General features: G+C 37.4%; 1 protein-coding gene across 3 annotated transcripts; it reads left to right on the top strand.

The window, feature by feature from the left end:
- The first annotated feature begins 8,653 nt into the window (after positions 1-8,653).
- On the top strand, positions 8,654-16,905 carry LOC131348837 (uncharacterized). Of its 3 annotated transcripts, XM_058384008.1 has the most exons (20): positions 8,654-8,786; positions 9,350-9,396; positions 10,224-10,366; positions 10,474-10,535; positions 10,634-10,788; positions 10,881-11,242; positions 11,577-11,638; positions 11,737-11,891; positions 11,984-12,064; positions 12,647-13,146; positions 13,481-13,542; positions 13,641-13,795; positions 13,888-13,967; positions 14,043-14,594; positions 14,930-14,991; positions 15,090-15,244; positions 15,337-15,518; positions 15,895-15,956; positions 16,067-16,215; positions 16,348-16,905. In XM_058384008.1, the coding sequence occupies exons 2-20, from the start codon at positions 9,357-9,359 to the stop codon at positions 16,437-16,439; spliced, it is 3,111 nt and encodes a 1,036-aa protein (XP_058239991.1). In that variant the 5' UTR covers positions 8,654-8,786; positions 9,350-9,356; the 3' UTR covers positions 16,440-16,905. The 3 variants fall into 3 exon arrangements, with proteins under 3 accessions (XP_058239991.1, XP_058239990.1, XP_058239992.1); XM_058384007.1 differs by having other exon boundaries at positions 8,655-8,786; positions 13,888-14,594; XM_058384009.1 differs by lacking the exons at positions 13,888-13,967; positions 14,043-14,594; positions 14,930-14,991; positions 15,090-15,244 and having other exon boundaries at positions 8,658-8,786.
- The last annotated feature ends 5,420 nt before the right edge of the window (positions 16,906-22,325 follow it).

Genomic DNA, 22,325 nt, shown 5'->3' with positions numbered 1-22,325 from the left:
TCTTGGGTTATTGTGTTGCGGTAGAACATCAGTAACATTATTGTAAACTGCTGCTCAAGAGTTACTCATTACGTTAGCTTACTTAGCTAACTAAAGCATAACTAGCCATACACCACATCGTTAAGATAATGACAGATTTATTCACATACATAAAATCCTTCATTGCTGCGAGCTAACATTAGATTCATATTTTAAAAAATGGCCATTATGATGACTACAGGATGTGTTCACCTCTACATGTTGAATTCTTGTAAAAGGAAATCATATGTTTCTAAGGCAAAGCAGGAATCTTCTGTTCTACAACTTAGAACAAATCCTGCAGGTCAGGCTATGGGTCATGGGTGTGTAGGTGGTGGGATGTGGTCAGGGTTCTCTTCCACTGTAGGCTATAGTATTTCAGGCTGTGACACTGCAGTGTTAATGCTGTACAGAACCGTTTGTGCTCGCTGCATTTAATGAAATGACAAAGATGCATTGGTTCAAAAATAATGCACGCATTTTAGCTCGGTTTGCTGTGCTGTATTCGTACAACTGCTTTTTTTTTTTTCTTTAATAAGTAATGATAGATGTGGGGTAATGTAGTGGAGTGAAAGTAAAATGTCTCAAAAAATTTTTTATACTTTAGTAAAGTACAGATACCTGAAAAAGATACTTAAGTACAGTAACAAATTACATTTACTTTGTTACTGCCCACCACTGGAGACCATCTCAGGTCAGGATAAGCATATCAAGAAGATGCAATGGTAGTTTTTTCATCGTTTAACTAAAATGGTTTTCTAGCAAGTGATCAAGCTGAAAACAATCTACAAATAACCCCAAATGTCTAAGAAAAGAAAAAGAAAAAAAGACAATATAATGAAAGATGGGAAAGCAAATACGCTTGAATGTTTGTTTTCGAAGCAGAAAAACCAGTTTGTCTTCTGTGTTACGAGACTGTGATAAAGGAAGAGCGTCAGCATTTTGACACCAAACACAGAGCCAAGTTTGCCAAGTTTACCCTCCAGGAAAAACTACAAATTAATTAAGGAGACTAATCTCAGCAGAATATGTTTACAAAAGCTACAGCCAAAAATGATACAGCGGTGAAAGCTAGATTTATTGAGGCTGAAAAAAATCTCCTGAGCTTCTACTTTTAAAATGACCAATAAACACCATCACAGACCGAGTTAAGGTATTAGCAGGTGATCTGGCAACACAGCTGGCCGAAGACTGATAAAAGCACAGACAACACAGATACGGCGCATTTATTTATTTATATTTATGTATAAGAGGCGTGAAAGCAGACTCATTGTCAGTAAAGAGCTCTTGGATGTAGCTGCTATGCATTTTTGATGCAGTGAAGTCTATAAGTCAAAATAAATGTTGAGTTAATTGCATATACTACTTTGCAAGCGTATCAGTTGTAGCACACTGAGCGGGGACAGAGAACAACACACAGAGCCCGGGAGCACGTCAACACCAGCTTTTAATTACTCCGAACTGAAAGTAGGGAAGACAGGAACTCAGGTTAGCAGGAGGGCAGAAAAAAAAAGACAAAAAAAAGGATAGTCAACTAAGGAGATTCTTCCCTGAAAGGGCGCCTAGGCCAGTAAGGGCTAGCGGCGGCAGCAGCGTCCTGGCGAAGGCTGAAAATGGCTGGGGACGTCAGGTGCAGATCCAGGAGGGGCTGAGCTTCGGTGGTTCCACGAAGGCCTTGCTTTAGTCCAAGCTGCCTGCAAAACAAAACACACCAGCCCTATTAGTCCAGCAGGAGGCTTCCCCTTACTTTCTGGGGCCAGCGGGGCCAGCCTCTCTGTTGTGTTGCTCAGCTGGAGGGTGAATAGTTTAGCGGCGCTTCTGATTGGCCCAGAGCGTTTTGGCGCGCTTTCTCCTGCTCCGTTTTCTGTGCAGCACAAATACCTAAAATAGATCATTTTTATTCCTCCAGCACTGTATTATAGCAGGGTAGGAATAACCTTCTCTACTCCTTACTGCTGTAATCCAAAAGGATAGAATATTAATAACATTATAGACACACTACTGATCTGGTACAGGACACAGGATTCTCACAAAATCTCACAAACATAAAAAAATATTTAAAACATTGTCCTCCATCTGTCCATTCAATCCCATCTTTCCATGTATCCTAACTGTCCACCTCATCTGTACTCTGATATGAAAACCACTGAGTTATGATCATATTGAGTATAACATTAAACTAGCATCCAGAGTCTGCTTGTCATACATTGCTGAGAGAAAACACACGGTTTAAAGTCAACTCGTTTTCATGCTACACAGAATCTTCATGAAAGTATGATAACCTGACCTGAGCTTATTTACTGAATCAACCAACTCACATCTTTCTTTCTTTTCATCCATGAGGACATTAAAGTCATCTGTTACTGTTTCACTGCTGACTGTGCTGCAAACATGATACCTGTTCATTACACCTGTTCATTATACCTGTTCATTACACCTGTTCATTACACCTGTTCATTATACCTGTTCATTACACCTGTTCATTACACCTGTTCATTACACCTGTTCATTATTCCTATTCATTACACCTGTTCATTATACCTGTTCATTACACCTTGTTCATTATACCTGTTCATTACACCTTGTTCATTATACCTGTTCATTATTCCTATTCATTACACCTTTCAGTGAGCTAGTGTTACAGTGTGAATGTGGCGTTCTTGGATGCAGACACGCGCATCGACACAGGCAGACTCTGTGTCCTGCTCGGGCCTGCTCCTCCACGGCGATGACGGCGTAGGTTAAAAAACCTATTTTTTAGGGACACAAACGGGATTTTGAGTGTGTGTGTGTGTGGGGGGGGGTCATGTCCCCCCTGTCCCTGGTCAAAAGTATTTTTAATTTATTTATTAAGTCATTTTTTTATATAGGAATACAAATGGAAGGAATGAACAGACTAACGATTAAAAATATTGCGAACAAAATTTTTTCAAATAGCTTCATTGGCATGGTAAAAAGCTTTGTAGTATCAAAGGACTGGTCACATTGATTTACAGAAACACATTTACACACAATTTCTTAAAACATCATAGTCATCATAGTCCATCACCATGCACACAAACACACACATTCAGAATTATGGGCAATTTAAAAAAATACTCATCTAGAATGGAAAAATAATAATAATACTATTTCATTGTCTGTACTGCTTATCCGATCTATCCTCAGGTCACGGGGAGCCTGTGCCTATCTCAGGCGTCATCAGGCATTAAGGCAGGATACACCCTGGACGGAGTGTCAACCCATCGCAGGGCACACACACACTCATTCAATCACGCAATCACACACACTATGGGCAATTTAGAGACTCCAATCAGCCTAGTAGCATGTCTATAAAATGTGTAGAATGAAAATTGCAAGCAAATTATTAAGCTTAATTTATGAATAATATTCCTAGAGATCCTAGAGTTGAATAGATAATTTTTGCATTTTTACAGAATAAATGATTTGTTTTTCTCCACTGTACTTTAGATTAAGGGTTGCTGATGACCAGTAGATGGTAATGCTTGACCAATATGCTGCTGATAACCATTGAGTTTGCTGCAACTAATGCATGGTGCTGAAGCCATTTGGATGGAATTTTACTGTACAGTCTGTTCAGTAAGTATGTTCTTAAAACTTGTTCTAACACACACACACACACACACATTCAAATCCAAGAACATAGCAATATCTTCTTTCAGTGCCCACATCTGTAGCAGAAGTATTATGAATACAATTAACTTAATCTGTAACCTCTGGAAAAATACATTTTAAATTCCTGCTCTGGTTGTAGAAAAGGTTGAACTTAGCAGATGGGTTTAATCTAACTTTTATAAGCTAGCACTGACCGACTATTAAAGTAAATGGCAATTGACAAATATTGATATTAGTGCCAGTGTAGTAACTGCTTGTTACTATTAAACACTGAGAAGCTTGAAAAGAACATTCCTGAAATGGTATTTAACACCTTAGAGCAGTGGTTCTCAACCTTTTTTTTTCAGTGGGCCGCACAATGTCTGAGTTCAAGTCTCAAAGGCCGCATATCATTTACATATGATGTCACCAATGCAAACTAATCAGATATTAAGGTATCTAAATGATTACAATTAGATTTATTATTATTATTATTAGAGAGTATAATTCTACTTACCAATAATGGGACATATGATTGGGAGCATACCAATTTGGTGAAATTCGGCTCAAAAGGAGTAAAAGCACAATGAAGTTGCGACTAAGTTGCAATCTGTAAGACGTGCACGGAAATATGACTTGATGCGCATCATTGCAGAAAATGTGCGTTATCAAATGTATGTTGATCCAAATATGGAAAGCACTTCTGAACTTAATAATCTGAGGTTTTGTCCAGAGATATTTTGCCAAATTACTGCAACTGTAATGGGCACGCCGGCCCCAGCTACACGTTTCCGCTCTCAATCACCGGAATACTAATCACGTCACCTGCATGCAATCATCTCGGCGCCTATTTAAAGCCCCCTCTCGCTAACGTCAGCGGCGAGTATTAAGACTGTTTAGGTGCATGTGCCGTAAGTGCATGCTCCGTTTGTCAGCCAACCTGCCTTTTCTGATTTATCTGAGTTACGTTTTACCTACCTGCCCGTTTGCCTTTTTTAGTTACGCTTTTCCTGCTCCTGACTGAGTTCATTAAAGCACATTTGGATTCTCTCTCTGCCTTCTGAGTCCTGTCCTTACAGAAATACTCGCCCCGCTATAAAAAGAAAAGACTCACCTGAACATGCAAGCCCTGCATTCCGACGAGCCTCCCATGCTGGACTCGCAGCAAATCCTCGATGGACCACCTCCTGCACCAGATCTGATCACGTCCCTGGCAGCCTCGCTACGGGAAGCAGTACTGTCCGCGGTGGCCTCACCGACCTGTCCCTTGGCTAAACCAGCTGTATACTTTGGTGAGGTATCGGAATGTATGAGCTTTATTATGCAATGCCAACTCCACTTTGATGTTGTTCCCCAGCAGTTTCCCAACGATCGCGCTAAGATCGCCTTCCTGTTGTCGCTACTGTCTGGTGAGGCTCGACGCTGGGCTGAGGAGTTGTGGACATCCAAGAGCCCAGTACTCGCCTCCCTGGACAGTTTCTTGGCCCACTTCAAGGCGGTCTTCGGCAGAAGCGCTTCCACTCTTGCGGTGCATGACGAGTTGCTCACCCTACGGCAAGCCGGGAACACCATTTGTGAGTACACGCTCCGTTTCCGCACGCTAGCGGCCTCTAGTGGCTGGATGAGGCGGCGCTACTCACGGTCTATCAGCGGGGTTTACAGCCCAAGCTCAGACGGCAGACAACAATCTACACTGACCCGACCGATCTGGAGTCATTCATGCAAAAAGCGCAAGAAGTATCTCAACATCTCGCCGCGATCGCTGCTGAGGAGAACCATAAATCCGATACCTCACCCCACGCTGATCCTCCCGTGCCCGCAGCCATGCGGAAGGCTGAATACGCCTTATCTCCGGTCGAACATCAGCGTCATCTCCAGCTGGGACTCTGTGGGTACTGCAGTGAGTTCGGTCACTTTCTCCATACCTGCCCAGTCCGTCCTCCACGCCCAGCAGTGAGTACCCTCCATCTAAGTTCCATTATCACCAACCCACATTACCATGAAGCCATTTTAATTTATGACTCTCGATCTTATCCAGTTACCGTGCTCTTCGACTCTGGTGCGTCAGGGAATTTTATCTCCTCACGTGCCCTGTCCACCTGTCACCTCCCCAGACACCGAAGCTCGACACGTTATCAAATAACAGCTATCCAGTGAAAACCTCTGGGTCGTGGGCTGGTGCAGTGGATCTCTCCAGAGTTGACCCTCCGAATTGGCTGTCTCCACGAAGAGACACTCTCCCTTCCGGTGTTGGAGGAAGCTTGGGTAGACATCATCCTGGGACGCCCCTGGTTAGCGCTCCACCAACCCTACATCAGGTGGAGCACCGGGAATATTGAACAGTGGAGCGATTTCTGCTTACAGTCCTGCCTCCGAGCTCTCCCAATTCCGGTCCCTGAGCCATTGTGGGGGCAACAACCATAGAGAATCCCCAACAAAACAGCAATGTGGATGTTCCTGCTGAGTATACGAGCCACCAGGATGTCTTTAGTAAGGCCGCCGGGACAAAACTGCCACCACACTGACCTTGGGACTGTGCCATAACCCTTCTACCCGAAGCTAAGATGCCTAAAGGGCGCATCTATCCATTGTCCATCCCGGAGCAACAAGCTTCTTTTTTGTAGCCAAAAAAGATGGTGGGCTTCGGCCGTGCATAGATTACAGGAGTCTCAATTCCCAGACGGTAAAATTCGCCTACCCCCTGCGGCGCTCGAGGAACTACAGGGAGCTCGCCATTTCACCAAGCTTGATCTGAGAAGTGCTTACAACTTGATCCGCATACGGCACGGCGATGAGTGGAAGACAGCATTCATCACTCCATCCAGGCACTATGAATACCTAGTCATGCCGTATGGTCTTGCCAACGCCCCCGCAGTATTTCAAAGTTTCATGAACGAGATATTCCGGGACATGCTCCACCGGTTTGTGATTGTTTATATCGATGACATCCTTATTTATTCATCCAACCGGTCGGAGCACATCGTTCATGTTCGGCAGGTGCTCGACCGTCTCCACCATCACCGCCTCTATCTAAAGTTTGAAAAGTGCGAGTTCCACCGTCCCAGCATCCAGTTCCTAGGTTATATCATCTCAGCAGAAGGTGTTCAAATGGATCAATCCAAGGTGGAAGTGGTGAAGAACTGGCCGCAACCTCAGTCAATCAAGGAACTTCAGCGCTTCCTGTGGTTTGCGAACTTTTACCGTCGGTTTATCGCCAACTTCAGCACGCACACCGCACCCCTCACCTCCCTCTTACGCGGCAACCCCAAGTCACTATGCTGGATGGCTCCAGCGATTGAGGCCTTCAAGAAGTTAAAAGCCGCTTTCTGCTCAGCACCTACCCTCGTGCACCCAGATCCCCAGCGACCATTTGTGGTAGAGGTGGACGCGTCAGCCTCAGGCGTAGGGGCGGTGCTATTACAAAGAGGAGGTGAACCGCCTGCGCTCCGCCCATGCGCGTACTTCTCCAGGAAGTTATCCCCGGCGGAGCAAAATTACGACATCGGCAATAGGGAACTACTTGCCATTAAGCTGGCCCTAGAAGTGTGACGGCATTGGCTGGAGGGAGCTAACCACTTGTTCGAGGTTGTCACGGATCACAAGAACCTTTAGTACCTCAAAGAAGCAAAATGCTCTTTGAGAAAAGGATTCTCTCTCTGCCTTCTGAGTCCTGTCCTTACAGCAACTGAGGAAGACTGCTGCACAGTATGGCTGTTTCCTCTTGCCTGCGGAACACACGATTGTAATTGCGCGTGTTAACTGTGTAATTGCATCAGTTCATAGCTGCGTCAGTACAGCGCATGTCTGAAAACAGTACTAAGTCATGTTTTGCAAAGGGGTCAAATACTTATTTCACTCAATAAAATGCAAATCAATGTATAACTTTTTTGAAATGTGTTTTTCTGGATTTTTTTGTTGTTATTCTGACTCTCACTGTTCAAATAAACCTACCATTAAAATTACAGACTGATCATTTCTTTGTCAGTGGGCAAACGTACAAAATCAGCAGGGGACCAAATCATTTTTTCCCTCACTGTATCTGTAAGATGTCTTTTAACCTTGCAGATTGTCAAGCATGTGTAAATAGACAAGCATTGTGCCTTTTTTCACCATCGTCTTCATGAATTTCTATATAATTTCTAGATTCAGTATGTTCAATGTGTCTGTTTTGACAGAATGAAGAAAATGAGAAAGGCTGCAATCTTCTAATATTGAGTTTAGATGGACTAACCTTCTAATTGTGGTTCATTTTAGTTCCACACAGTATAGTTAATTAACTGAATGTTATTGGGTAATATTAATAATATAATACTAACAATTAATTGTGCTATCATTCCAATAAAAGGAAAATAGAAAATACTCTGAAGATTTATTAGTAACTACAATTTACTATTAAGCAAACCTTAATATTAGTTATATTGTATGCAAAATATAATATTAGTATTTAATGCAAAGGACTTCTTATATTAATGGTAAGTGGAAAATGGTGAATTTGGTCAAATGTATTAGTATCTCCTATTCTAAGATTACAACAAACCAATTAGGTTCCATAATTTTGTATTTGGCTTAACGTAAACTTATTATAAGAAATACTAGAGACAATTGATGATATTCAAGATATTTTCACTGGCAAAGAAAGAGACTTATTATTAGTAGTAGTAGTAGAATGTAAGTTGGTCAGCTTTTTCTTCAGACCCAAATTAAATTTGTGCATTGGTGCTTTTATATACTTGCTAATACACTTATCTTTTTCTCTTTCAGGCATTCAGTCTTTGTTTAGAGAAAGGTGACACTAGGGTGACGTACCAGTGTAAACAACAGAACAGACTGTCTGAGAGGGTTAAACTTATATAATTTACCATCACTTTCTGGATTTTATTTTCACAAATCCCCTATACTACTGAAAGTGATTACATGAAAAAGTAGGAAACATTATTTAATAGTAATGTTATTTTTTATGTTCTCAACGTATATGAGCACCTCAGCTGTGATTGGCTCCCAGGTCCTTTTGACATCATGGGTTTGGCATAAGTACGTATGGTACATGCATCATTACTCTGGTTAAATATCCCATTTACCTGCTCTACATTTTACACTTTGTCACTACCACTGGGCAGAGAACGCTCCACATCTGCTACCTGAAGACACCTGAGGTGAGTAATGACTTTATTTTCTCCCTAGTCACATTATGTAGAATATCTATGACATTATGTAGAATCACCAGCCTGAAAAATGATATGAAGTGTATCAATAATAATAATTTAAATATTATTATAATGTAAAGTGTACTGAATATAAATAAAAACTAAATAAAATAAATAAAAAATATGGCATTATCTATGTAATAAGTAATTGCTTTAAATATACAAAGTATAATAAAGTATATATTTAAATACTTTTACATATATATTTGTTATAAATATATATATATTTATGTTTATATAATTATAAGTTTTAGTTATAATAGATTTAGTAATTATAGTTATTTGTTAATTGTTTAAGTTGAATTGAATGTTTATAATATTTTTTCCATAAATAATTTATAGGGACCAAGTATCTGTCTATCTGCCTGTCTGTCTGTCTGTCTAATCCATTGTGTAACTGCAGGGCTCTTTATTGATTAGATTTCCTACACAGAAGACACAAATTAGTCACTTACTATCAAAATACAATATTTGTATAATATATATTCCTTTTTTTTTATTTTGATTATAAGCACCACAATGGACTGGAAGCTGGTACTGACTGTTTTGTGTATGACTGGTAAGTCTTCTCATTTTGATTTTTTCAACTGAGAATCTGAATTCTACAGTCACTTACGTCATCCTGCTCAAATGTAATGCACATATTCAATGAATCTGCTGCTTGCTCACTTCAGAAGCTGTTCAGGATATGAATTTAAAGTTACAGTTGTGCAAAAAAGTTCTCAAAATTTTCATATTAGCACTACACTGAAATCTGATTTGTCCCCCTTATTTTAATATATTATGCTACTTTTTTAATCAAAATGCATAAATATTATAAAACAGTGGAATTTGAACTATCAAATAGATCAAATACTCTAGTCAAATATATTGTGAACCAAACAATGTGCTGGAGCTGAGCATCAAAGAGTCTGTACTGTTGTGTTTCAACACAATACCACTTGGCAGCAGATGTAAGCAGTTGCAAAGTGTGTATTCAGAGCTCAAACTCAACAATACAGGGGTGTAGTTTGTCTGAAACAGAGCTGTCTCAGTTATAGCTGAATCTGACGTCAAACTAAGGACAAGTTTCTATCATGGCTTTGGCTCAAGTGAAGAGCATTGTTAAATTCAGTGCTACTGTCTGACTCTGACATGACCACAATATGTAACATTCTATTTTTATTACAAATGTGGCTGTAAATACATTTAGAAAATGTAATATAATACCAGACCAATAGGAAATACATTAAATCACACTATTTACAAATAATGCCATTTTAAAACCATGTACTCTGGCAGTCACTGCAAGTAATCAGTGCTGCACATTTTAAGAATATTGAATTTCAATACAAATGTATGGTACATATGGAAATCATAATTCAAATGAAACCTCTAAATCAACAGTGACAAACACCTCTACAACAAACACAACTTCAGTAGCTGCAGTATTCAACTTGGTCTTCAGCATCAATGAGACCTTTGATCCAGCACTGGCCAATTCCAGCTCTCCAGAGTTTGCAGCAAAAGCTACAAATGTCCTTAATGCGGTAAGGCTTCAGTATTTTTTTTTAAACTTTATCTAAACCTAAGAAGTGACCCAACAAATATGTCAGTGTTTATAATCAAATAAAGTTATGAATACTTTTTTTTTCAGTTTGAACCAATATGCAGAACAATCTTCAGTAATTTAATCCGGATGAACATTCATGGATTTAGGTGAGAAATTATATATGAAATCATTGCTCTGAAAGCTGTTTTTTGTACTTTCAATGATTTAGAACTTCACCCTGTTTTTAACTCTGCTTGTGTTTCAGCAAGGGTTCAATTGTGACAAATTCCAGCCTTGAATTTAGTGCCAACGGCACCATCCCAACTAATTCTACACTACAAAACATCCTTGTTAATGTGACTAAATCCAACTCAAGCTTAAACATTATTCCAAGTTCTATAAATGTAACCCAGATTCCTGGTCAGTATTCACTTTTAATGCTATTGTGTTTTAATAAATGATTGGTACATGTGATAAATATTCTTACTGCAATTTAACCTCACACCCTACAGTGACCACAAACTCTACAACAAACATGACCCCAAGCATGTCCATGAATACAACTTCAACAAACTCAACTTTAACAAATTCAACTTCAACAAATTCACCTTCAACAAATTCAACTTCAACAAACTCAACTTCAACAAATTCACCTTCAACAAATTCAACTTCAACAAATTCAACTTCAACAAACTCAACTTTAACAAACACCTCTTCAACCCTAAGCATGGCAACAAACACCTCTACAACAAAAACTTCTTCAGTAGCTGCAGTATTCAACTTGGTCTTTAGCATCAATGAGACCTTTGATCCAGCACTGGCCAATTCCAGCTCTCCAGAGTTTGCAGCAAAATCTACAAGTATCCGTAATAGGGTAAGCCTTTAGTGGTAATGCTACCAGGTGCAATTTAATTTATTCTTCTGAAAAAGAGGATTTTTGCCACAAAGAAAATAGCTTTTTATAAAAACAATTAGATGTTCTGGATATATTTGTGTTATTTGAATACTATGGCCATAATGACCACTGCCTTGACGTGGCATAGTTCTGTTTGAATCTGGACTTTTCTATAAGTTTATTTAGTTTTTCTGGTGTTTTTTAAAAACTCTATCTAAACCTAAAAGTGACAGAAAACCCCAAAACAAATCAGACAATGCCCCTGAGATCAGTGTTTATAATCAAATAAATATATTAATTCTTATATTTTCAGTTTGAACCAATTTACAGACAAAACTGCAGTAACTTCCTCCAGATGATTATTCATGGTTACAGGTGAGAAATTATATATGAAATCATTGCTCTGAAAGCTGTTTTTTGTACTTTCAATGATTTAGAACTTCACCCTGTTTTTAACTCTGCTTGTGTTTCAGCAAGGGTTCAATTGTGACAAATTCCAGCCTTGAATTTAGTGCCAACGGCACCATCCCAACTAATTCTACACTACAAAACATCCTTGTTAATGTGACTAAATCCAACTCAAGCTTAAACATTATTCCAAGTTCTATAAATGTAACCCAGATTCCTGGTCAGTATTCACTTTTAATGCTATTGTGTTTTAATAAATGATTGGTACATGTGATAAATATTCTTACTGCAATTTAACCTCACACCCTACAGTGACCACAAACTCTACAACAAACATGACCCCAAGCATGTCCATGAATACAACTTCAACAAACTCAACTTTAACAAATTCATCTTCAACAAATTCAACTTCAACAAATTCATCAACAAATTCAACTTTAACAAATTCAACTTTAACAAATTCACCTTCAACAAATTCAACTTCAACAAATTCAACTTCAACAAATTCAACTTTAACAAACTCAACTTTAACAAATTCACCTTCAACAAATTCATCTTCAACAAATTCAACTTTAACAAATTCAACTTTAACAAATTCAACTTCAACAAATTCAACTTCAACAAATTCATCTTCAACAAATTCAACTTTAACAAATTCAACTTTAACAAATTCATCTTCAACAAATTCAACTTCAACAAATTCATCTTCAACAAATTCAACTTTAACAAATTCAACTTTAACAAATTCAACTTCAACAAATTCATCTTCAACAAATTCAACTTTAACAAATTCAACTTTAACAAATTCATCTTCAACAAATTCATCTTCAACAAATTCAACTTTAACAAATTCAACTTTAACAAATTCACCTTCAACAAATTCAACTTTAACAAACTCAACTTTAACAAATTCACCTTCAACAAATTCAACTTCAACAAATTCAACTTTAACAAACTCAACTTTAACAAATTCACCTTCAAAAAATTCATCTTCAACAAATTCAACTTCAACAAACTCAACTTTAACAAATTCATCTTCAACAAATTCATCTTCAACAAATTCATCTTCAACAAATTCAACTTCAACAAATTCAACTTCAACAAACTCAACTTTAACAAATTCACCTTCAACAAATTCAACTTTAACAAACTCAACTTTCACAAATTCAACTTCAACGAATTCAACTTTAACAAACACCTCTTCAACCCTAAGTATGGCAACAAACACCTCTACAACAAACACTTCTTCAACCCCGAGCACAAATTCAACTTCAACAAACACAACTTCAACGAATTCAACTTTAACAAACACCTCTTCAACCCTAAGCATGGCAACAAACACCTCTACAACAAAAACTTCTTCAGTAGCTGCAGTATTCAACTTGGTCTTTAGCATCAATGAGACCTTTGATCCAGCACTGGCCAATTCCAGCTCTCCAGAGTTTGCAGCAAAATCTACAATTATCCGTAATAGGGTAAGCCTTTAGTGGTAATGCTACCAGGTGCAATTTAATTTATTCTTCTGAAAAAGAGGATTTTTGCCACAAAGAAAATAGCTTTTTATAAAAACAATTAGATGTTCTGGATATATTTGTGTTATTTGAATACTATGGCCATAATGACCACTGCCTTGACGTGGCATAGTTCTGTTTGAATCTGGACTTTTCTATAAGTTTATTTAATTTTTCTGGTGTTTTTTAAAAACTCTATCTAAACCTAAAAGTGACAGAAAACCCCAAAACAAAACAGACAATGCCCCTGAGATCAGTGTTTATAATCAAATAAATATATTAATTCTTTTATTTTCAGTTTGAACCAATTTACAGACAAAACTGCAGTAACTTCCTCCAGATGATTATTCATGGTTACAGGTGAGAAATTATATATGAAATCATTGCTCTGAAAGCTGTTTTTTGTACTTTCAATGATTTAGAACTTCACCCTGTTTTTAACTCTGCTTGTGTTTCAGCAAGGGTTCAATTGTGACAAATTCCAGCCTTGAATTTAGTGCCAACGGCACCATCCCAACTAATTCTACACTACAAAACATCCTTGTTAATGCGACTAAATCCAACTCAAGCTTAAACATTATTCCAAGTTCTATAAATGTAACCCAGATTCCTGGTCAGTATTCACTTTTAATGCTATTGTGTTTTAATAAATGATTGGTACATGTGATAAATATTCTTACTGCAATTTAACCTCACACCCTACAGTGACCACAAACTCTACAACAAACATGACCCCAAGCATGTCCATGAATACAACTTCAACAAACTCAACTTTAACAAATTCACCTTCAACAAATTCACCTTCAACAAATTCAACTTCAACAAACTCAACTTCAACAAACTCAACTTTAACAAATTCAACTTTAACAAACTCAACTTTAACAAATTCACCTTCAACAAATTCATCTTCAACAAATTCAACTTTAACAAATTCAACTTCAACAAATTCAACTTTAACAAATTCATCTTCAACAAATTCATCTTCAACAAATTCACCTTCAACAAATTCATCTTCAACAAATTCAACTTCAACAAATTCAACTTCAACAAACTCAACTTTAACAAATTCATCTTCAACAAATTCATCTTCAACAAATTCATCTTCAACAAATTCAACTTCAACAAATTCAAATTCAACAAACTCAACTTTAACAAATTCACCTTCAACAAATTCAACTTTAACAAACTCAACTTTAACAAATTCAGCTTTCACAAATTCAACTTCAACGAATTCAACTTTAACAAACACCTCTTCAACCCTAAGTATGGCAACAAACACCTCTACAACAAACACTTCTTCAGTAGCTGCAGTATTCAACTTGGTCTTTAGCATCAATGAGACCTTTGATCCAGCACTGGCCAATTCCAGCTCTCCAGAGTTTGCAGCAAAATCTACAAGTATCCGTAATAGGGTAAGCCTTTAGTGGTAATGCTACCAGGTGCAATTTAATTTATTCTTCTGAAAAAGAGGATTTTTGCCACAAAGAAAATAGCTTTTCATAAAAACAGTTAGATGTTCTGGATATATTTGTGTTATTTGAATACTATGGCCATAATGACCACTGCCTTGACGTGGCATAGTTCTGTTTGAATCTGGACTTTTCTATAAGTTTATTTAGTTTTTCTAGTGTTTTTTTAAAAACTCTATCTAAACCTAAAAGTGACAGAAAACCCCAAAACAAAACAGACAATGCCCCTGAGATCAGTGTTTATAATCAAATAAATATATTAATTCTTATATTTTCAGTTTGAACCATTTTACAGACAAAACTGCAGTAACTTCCTCCAGATGATTATTCATGGTTACAGGTGAGAAATTATATATGAAATCATTGCTCTGAAAGCTGTTTTTTGTACTTTCAATGATTTAGAACTTCACCCTGTTTTTAACTCTGCTTGTGTTTCAGCAAGGGTTCAATTGTGACAAATTCCAGCCTTGAATTTAGTGCCAACGACACCATCCCAACTAATTCTACACTACAAAACATCCTTGTTAATGCGACTAAATCCAACTCAAACTTGAACATTATTCTAAATTCTATAAGTGTCATCCAGGTTCCTGGTCAGTATTCACTTTTAATGCCATTGTGTTTTAATGAATGATTGGTTCATTTGATAGATATTCTAACTGCCATTTATCCTCACACTCAACAGTGACCAACTACTGGACAACAAACACATCTTTAACCATGAGCACAACAAACATACCTCCAACACCAGAAAACGCATCTGCAGTTTTCAACCTGACCTTCAGCATCAGTGAAACCTTTGATTCAGCACTGGCCAGTACCTGCTCCCCACAGTTTGGAGCAAAGGCTGCAAATATCCGTAATCAGGTACGTTTTATTGATCATGCTTCCATTTACAATTCATTTGATTTGAGTCATTTTGACACTTGAGCAATTTGCTGCCATATAAGAAAACCTGAAAAACACATAATGGTTCAAATGTTGGTTTCTTAAAAGAAGGAATACAGAACTTTTAGCACTTGTCTGATTTTTCAGTTCAGTTTTATTCCTTTATACGAATACTGCAACATTGAATTCAATGTTTAAGCCATAGTGCATGTATGAATTTGAACATTTTTAGGTTATTATGTATTATTTATTTATTGTCTTTAACTCTATCAGGTACTAAATGTGACAGACTAGTTTATCAGTATGTTTGACATTGCTGTTGATACACAACTGATTCATTTCTTATTTCTTTTAGGTTGAACCATTGTACAAGAAAGCCTTTAAAAACTTCATTCTCATGCAAATTCTACGATTTAAGTAAGAAGGGTGATATTTTATGAAAATTTGTTTCTTGTTAAATTTAGTTATTGTCATTGTTGATAACTGACTGAATTTGAACCTGTATCTCTACATTTGTGCCCTTTCAGGAATGGGTCTATTATTGCAGAAAGCAAGCTTTATATGGATCCTAGTGGTTCAAATGTTACTGCAACCCAAGTGAAAGACGTCTTTCTCAATGGAATCGCCATCTTCAACTTTAATGTTGATCCAGCCTCCATCAGGGTTACCCAGATTGGTCAGTACAGATTTACAGATTTTACTGTTACTTATAAATTTCTGCTTATTAATTAGAAATAAGCCTAAATAATTAAAAATTAAATATATATTGAAGTGCATTAAATTGTACATATATATTTACATTTTGCAGGTAACTCAATGCCACCAGTGATTGCCAGCTCAGTCTCCATGATTTGCATGTCTCTTCTATCACTTCTACTTTCTTTGACATTGCACTTCTAGCTCTAGACCTGATTAGAAAACATACACAATAAATTAAGAGTTTATCTATTAACTATTAACAATCTAATATATTCTACTGAAGTAAAGAATTTTTTTATTTTTAGCAGAAACATTAATATGAATGCTATTTTGCTATTTTTAAAGAAATATTTAAGATAAAGGGAATATGGGAGAATGCATTTCAATCTTAAAATCTATGTAGATTTATATGAGAAATACAATTATGGTTAATTGCTGAAACTAGGGATTTAATGAGGGTGATTTACCTGAACATTTCTCTGCATCTGAACAGCCTGTACAATGATTGTCATTTATTACATTTAAATCAATTAGAATATTCTTTAAACAATTGTGTAGTTAACAGTATATGTTTATAACTGTTATACACTCATATGTAAACCTACATATAACTTCTTTATATCAGTGTACAAATATTATAAACAGCATATTAAATAAAGCTCGACATTTGGCTTCCTAAGTTCTCCTAAGTCTCTTCTTCTTCTATCCAAAACACTGTAGGATCTCCATGGGTTACAATTTTTGCCATAGAAGCATAAAATGTGGAAAAACTGTAGCTGTATATGTGAACAGGGTGCTTTCGAAATTTAGGAATGATTGTTATTACACTTGTCAAGTTGCAACAGCATAACATCCATAGCAACCAACTGGGTTAGCATAGCCACCACCTAACAACACCATAGCAACCATCTCATAGTAACACCCTAGCAACACCAATACAACCCACTGGATTAGCATAGCAACCACCTAACAACACCACAGAAACCAACTGGGTTACCATAGCAACACTCTAGCAACCAACTGGGTTTAGTGTGACCAGTATACAAAAAAAACAAAAGTCAAGAAAGGAAAATATTTTTCAAGGCACTGTCCCTCCCTCATGGACAACATGAAAGTAATAGATAACAAAGTCAGCTTAATGAGGGAGGCCAAATCAACTGGAGTGAGAACTGGAGTGATGCAGCTGAGGTTGAGGAACTGAGAGGAACTGTCAGAACTCCATGGTGATACTTGCTGACACTTTTTTGAGGAAGTGTTTTCCAGTGTTTCCACAAAAATAAATAAAATAAAAAGATAAAACTAATTAATTAAGGTTTAGGTATATATATATACATATATATATATATATATATATATATATATATATATATATATATATATATATATATTTCAGCAGCCATCCCCTTATTTTGTCTTTATTGCTTGGTAACTTCAATGTTTTACTTTCTATTTTGGGTGTTTATCTACTCCGAAATTAAACCCCAGCTCATACAAAAACTTCAGTATGACAAAGGGCTGTGGCCTTCAGCTTGTGCTTGGGTGGTTCTGAAACCTGTACTGCTAGTTAAGCTACCTTTGTTATTAACATAAATGCAGTTTATTTTTACTTTCACTGTAAAAATGTTGCAGTGGGACACGTCAATGTCCACGTCAAAACTCGCTATGTTCATCTTCTTTGTCAGATCTAATGTCATTAATAGGCTCTGACAGAAAACAAGCTACACATTCATTTGACAGATGTTGCCAATACAGAAATAGATAGTGAAGGCCTACAGACTGTTGTATTGTCTATGCTCAGTGTTTCTGCATAGTAACATCTACCAGTGTTTTACTCGCCTACAAACTGGGTGGTCTGATATAAAATGTATGCATTCTGTCATTTAACACATCAATATATAAAGTCCATATAAAGTCTCTTTTTTTTATCTATCTCAAACTGGAATGTCTTCTGTCTACAGCAAAACACATACATTGTTCTTGCTGTTCTAATAGTTTTGGAACAGTTAGTGTTTTTCCTCACTATGTGAACATGACAAAATAAATCTTAGATTATTAAATCTATTTCCAAATTTTTTTTTATTTCTCTTGTTCTTTTGTTGATAGAGTTGCTTATTATTATGAATAAATGCTTGAGAAGTTCAAGCTTTGTTTTTATTGTATAACCAAGTATGAACAAATAGGCCAACCACAAAAGGTGTGTCAGTAACAAATGCATGCTTTGTGCCGTGCCCTTCTGTTATTCTGTGGGCATGTCTCAACAGACGTGTCATCAAGAAATGTCTGAAGTCAGAGAACAAAATATTGAATGCTGAGACTACTGATGAAATATAATAGTCAAAAACATCTTCTATACCAGTTCTTTGGATCAAAGGATGACTTCACAGCAGCCACAAACAAGCCACACAGGATTGTTATGTGGAGAATCATTCTCTCACAATGTTCGTGGATCAGTCAGAATTGTAATAGATCTTTTTTTAGAGAAAACCACAGCCTCAAACAGGTCACTGAGGTCAACAAGTAGGATATATTATTAGGGAGTAAATAATAATAAAGGAGAAAGAATGTAGGGTATCTGAGAGCTATAAGATTTGTAAAGTTGAGTATTTCCTGTTCTCACAACTACCAGTGTTTTTTGTATGTCTTTCCTGATATCTAGGCAAAACTGGCAATAGTACAGAGATCTGATAACATCTAATAACCCTGGACAAGTATGGTATCCATGGCAACAGATAAAATATGACTGTGCCTTTTACCAAACACTCAATACGGACCTGTTCTGTGGTGTCTTTGGGTTATTTAAGTCTGCCATTCCTCATTAAAATTTCATCTGCCAGCTCAATAGTATTTTTTTTTTTTAATGTCATTATGTGTGACATTTTAATCTGAGGCAGAATAGTGCTCTCTGTATATGTGAGAATCAAATCAAATCAAATGTACAGGTACAGTAGTCATTTGATTTAAATTAGACTTAACTAGACTTATATGAACTTCAGGCACGGTGGATTTAAGTGTTTCGGCTCTGAGATACTGTACCGTGACGAATGACTGCCTCCTGTGGTCTCATGTCTGAAAAGCTGCATTTGAACAGTGAAGAGATGATAGTTGATGGGTGGTTCTCTTTTCTGCATAAAAGAAAGCACCAGAAGGTGACTCTATTCAGCATTCCTCATCACAAAGAAAAGAGTTGCGTGTAGCCAGGCATTAAACCAATTCATAACAAAACAAGTGTATATCACCTGACGGGTAAGAGTTCACAGTGCAGTAAATAAGCTTTACCATTTATTTGAAGGTAAAAACAGTAGTATTTAATTCCCTTAAAACATTTCCTTGAAGAAAATATCTGCTGGACAACATTCTTGTGTTGTCTGAATAATTTACTACATTTTTTAATTCATTAATTCATCTTCAGGAACCGGTTTACATACAGTACAGGATGGTGGTGGCACTAGGTGGTGTACTGCAGAACACCACACACACACACACACACACACTCGAACTTTTCCACATTTTGTATTATATCTCGTAAATTTCCATGAAAAAATACCCCATAATAATAAAAAAAATGGTAATAATGAATATAGTTTCCGATTAATTTTTATAAGATTAAAAAACATAAAGGATTATATAAGCATTTACTCCTGTAGTGAGGATTAGGTCCTGAATTTATTGCTTTAATCTGCCCTCTAGTGGAGCAACAGAGACTAGCTCATGTATTATTTGTGAGTTAGTTCATTCATTTATTAATGGGTTATTTAAGCGGTTTATTTAAATGTTTAAGATGCCTTTATTATACAGTGAAACCTCGACTAACGAGTGAATCAACTTACGAGTTTTCCGAGTAACGAGCGCGCGAGCTTACTCCACCCGTCACTCGGTCGCCCAGCGAGTGGTCAGTCCACGTGGTGATCTCTCCAGGTCGTGCGTTGGCGCTGTGTAAAGACACTTCATCACTCATTTTCCAAACATTTTGAAAGGGAGGAAGAAACAAACCTCCTTGGACAGGTTTTTATTGAAACGCGCTACAAGAGAAAGCGAGGAAAGTGTGGAGAAAAAGGCAAAAGTCAGAGAAGATGATTAAGTGAAGTGAAAAAAATAAAAAAGTAGCAATTAAGTTTAGCAATAAAGTGTAGGATAGTGTGTAAGTTAAATTTAATTAATTGTAGCATTAAGTGTGTATTGAGTAAGTTAGGTTAAGCGATAGGGCAAGAAATGAAAAACTCCGCCTCCCTCCTCCGCCAATCTCCTCCCCCTCCGCCAGCATCTTCATCTGATCTTCAACGTAAAGACACTTAATAAAACCAGTTTATTTCTTTACATTCCCTTTTATTATGTATTATTATTTTTTATACATTATTTGTTATTTATGTACATTTTTCTTATTTAAAAACATGTAACAAAAAATGGGTGTGGTTTTTTGGGGGCTGGAACAGATCAATAGCATTTCAGTTCATTTTAATGGAGAAATTTGATTTGATATACGAGCAAATTGAGTTACGAGCTCGGTCACAGAACCAGTTAAACTCGTAAGTCAAGGTATTACTGTATACTGGTTTATTTTACTGTCATTTGGGAGTTTATTATATACCTTTGATCTCTGATACACATCTGCCTGTGTTTAGTCTGAAATATTGTTTATGTGATGAATATACAGGGTGGGGCACAAAAACTTCCTTTTTTTGAAGGCGAATGAAAGAAAAATTGTTGCTGATAAACAAAATTTATTTTTTGATAATGAAAGAACCGTTATTCGGCAGGAAATAGCGCGAATTCCGGTGGACATGTTGGAACGTGTAGAGGGAAACGTCGGAAATCGGGTGCATCAGTGCATAGAGAACGGTTCTTTGTGGCACCGGCACCATCCTGTTGGAACCAGACATTTCCTAGGTTCATTTCTTTATGAGCCAGTTCGAAAAAGTTTTGAATCATGTCCACATACCGCTGTGAATTGACAGTAACTGCTCGATTGTCCTCCTCAAAAAAAGGAAAAGGAAGTTTCTGTGCCCCACCCAGTTTTGAGGGCAATGTTCCCCGGACGACCCATCTCGATTCGAGGGGACATCCCGCGGGCGGCGCGCTCACCCGATCTAACGCCCTGTGAATTTTTTTTATGGGGATACCTCAAGACAGAGGTTTTTAAACATCACTCCACAAACCTGCTTCAGTTGCAGAATGTTATTCGGCAGGAAATAGCCCGAATTCCAGTGGACATGTTGGAACGTGTAGAGGGAAACATCAGAAATCGGATGCATCAGTGCATAGAGAACGGTGACCACCACCTTCAAGATATTTTGTTTAAAACAGCATCATTTGAAATTTGAAATTATGTTCTTTCATTATCAAAAAATAAAGTTTGTTTATCAGCCACAATTTTTCTTTTATTCACCTTCAGAAACAGGACGTTTTTGCACCCCGCCCTGTATATTCACTGCTCAAAAAAATTAAAGGGACACTTTTTAATCAGAGTATAGCATGAAGTCAGTGAAACTCCTGGGATATTGATTTGGTCAGTTAAGTAGCAGAGGGGGTTGTTAATCAGTTTCAGATGCTTTGGTGTTAATGAAATTAACAGCAGGTGCACGAGATGGGCAACAATGAGATGACCCCCAAAACAGGAATGGTTTTACAGGTGAAGGCCACTGACATTTTTACCCTACTCATCTTTTCTGACTTTCACTAGTTTTGCATTTGGCTAGGGTCAGTTTCACTACTGGTAGCATGAGGCTATACCTGGACCCTACAGAAGTTGCACAGGCAGTCCAACTCCTCCAGGATGCACATCAATACGTGCCATTGCCAGAAGGTTAGCTGTGTCTCCCAGCACAGTCTCAAGAGCATGGAGGAGATTCCAGGAGACAGGCAGTTACTCTAGGAGAGCTGCACAGGGCCCTAGAATGTCCTTAACCCATCAGCAGGACAGGTATCAGGTATCCTTAGTGCAAGGAGGAACAGGATGAACACTGCCATAGCCCTACAAAATGACCCCCAGCAAGCCACTGGTGTGAATGTCTTTGACCAAACAATTGGAAACAGACTTCATGAGGGTAGCCTGAGGGCCCACCATCCTCTGGTAGGCCCTTGCTCACTGCC

Source organism: Hemibagrus wyckioides, linkage group LG29 (genome assembly GCF_019097595.1).
Source record: "Hemibagrus wyckioides isolate EC202008001 linkage group LG29, SWU_Hwy_1.0, whole genome shotgun sequence".
Lineage (NCBI taxonomy): Eukaryota > Metazoa > Chordata > Actinopteri > Siluriformes > Bagridae > Hemibagrus > Hemibagrus wyckioides.
Note: the sequence above shows the minus strand (reverse complement) of the source record. Positions and strands in the feature narration are given on the sequence as shown.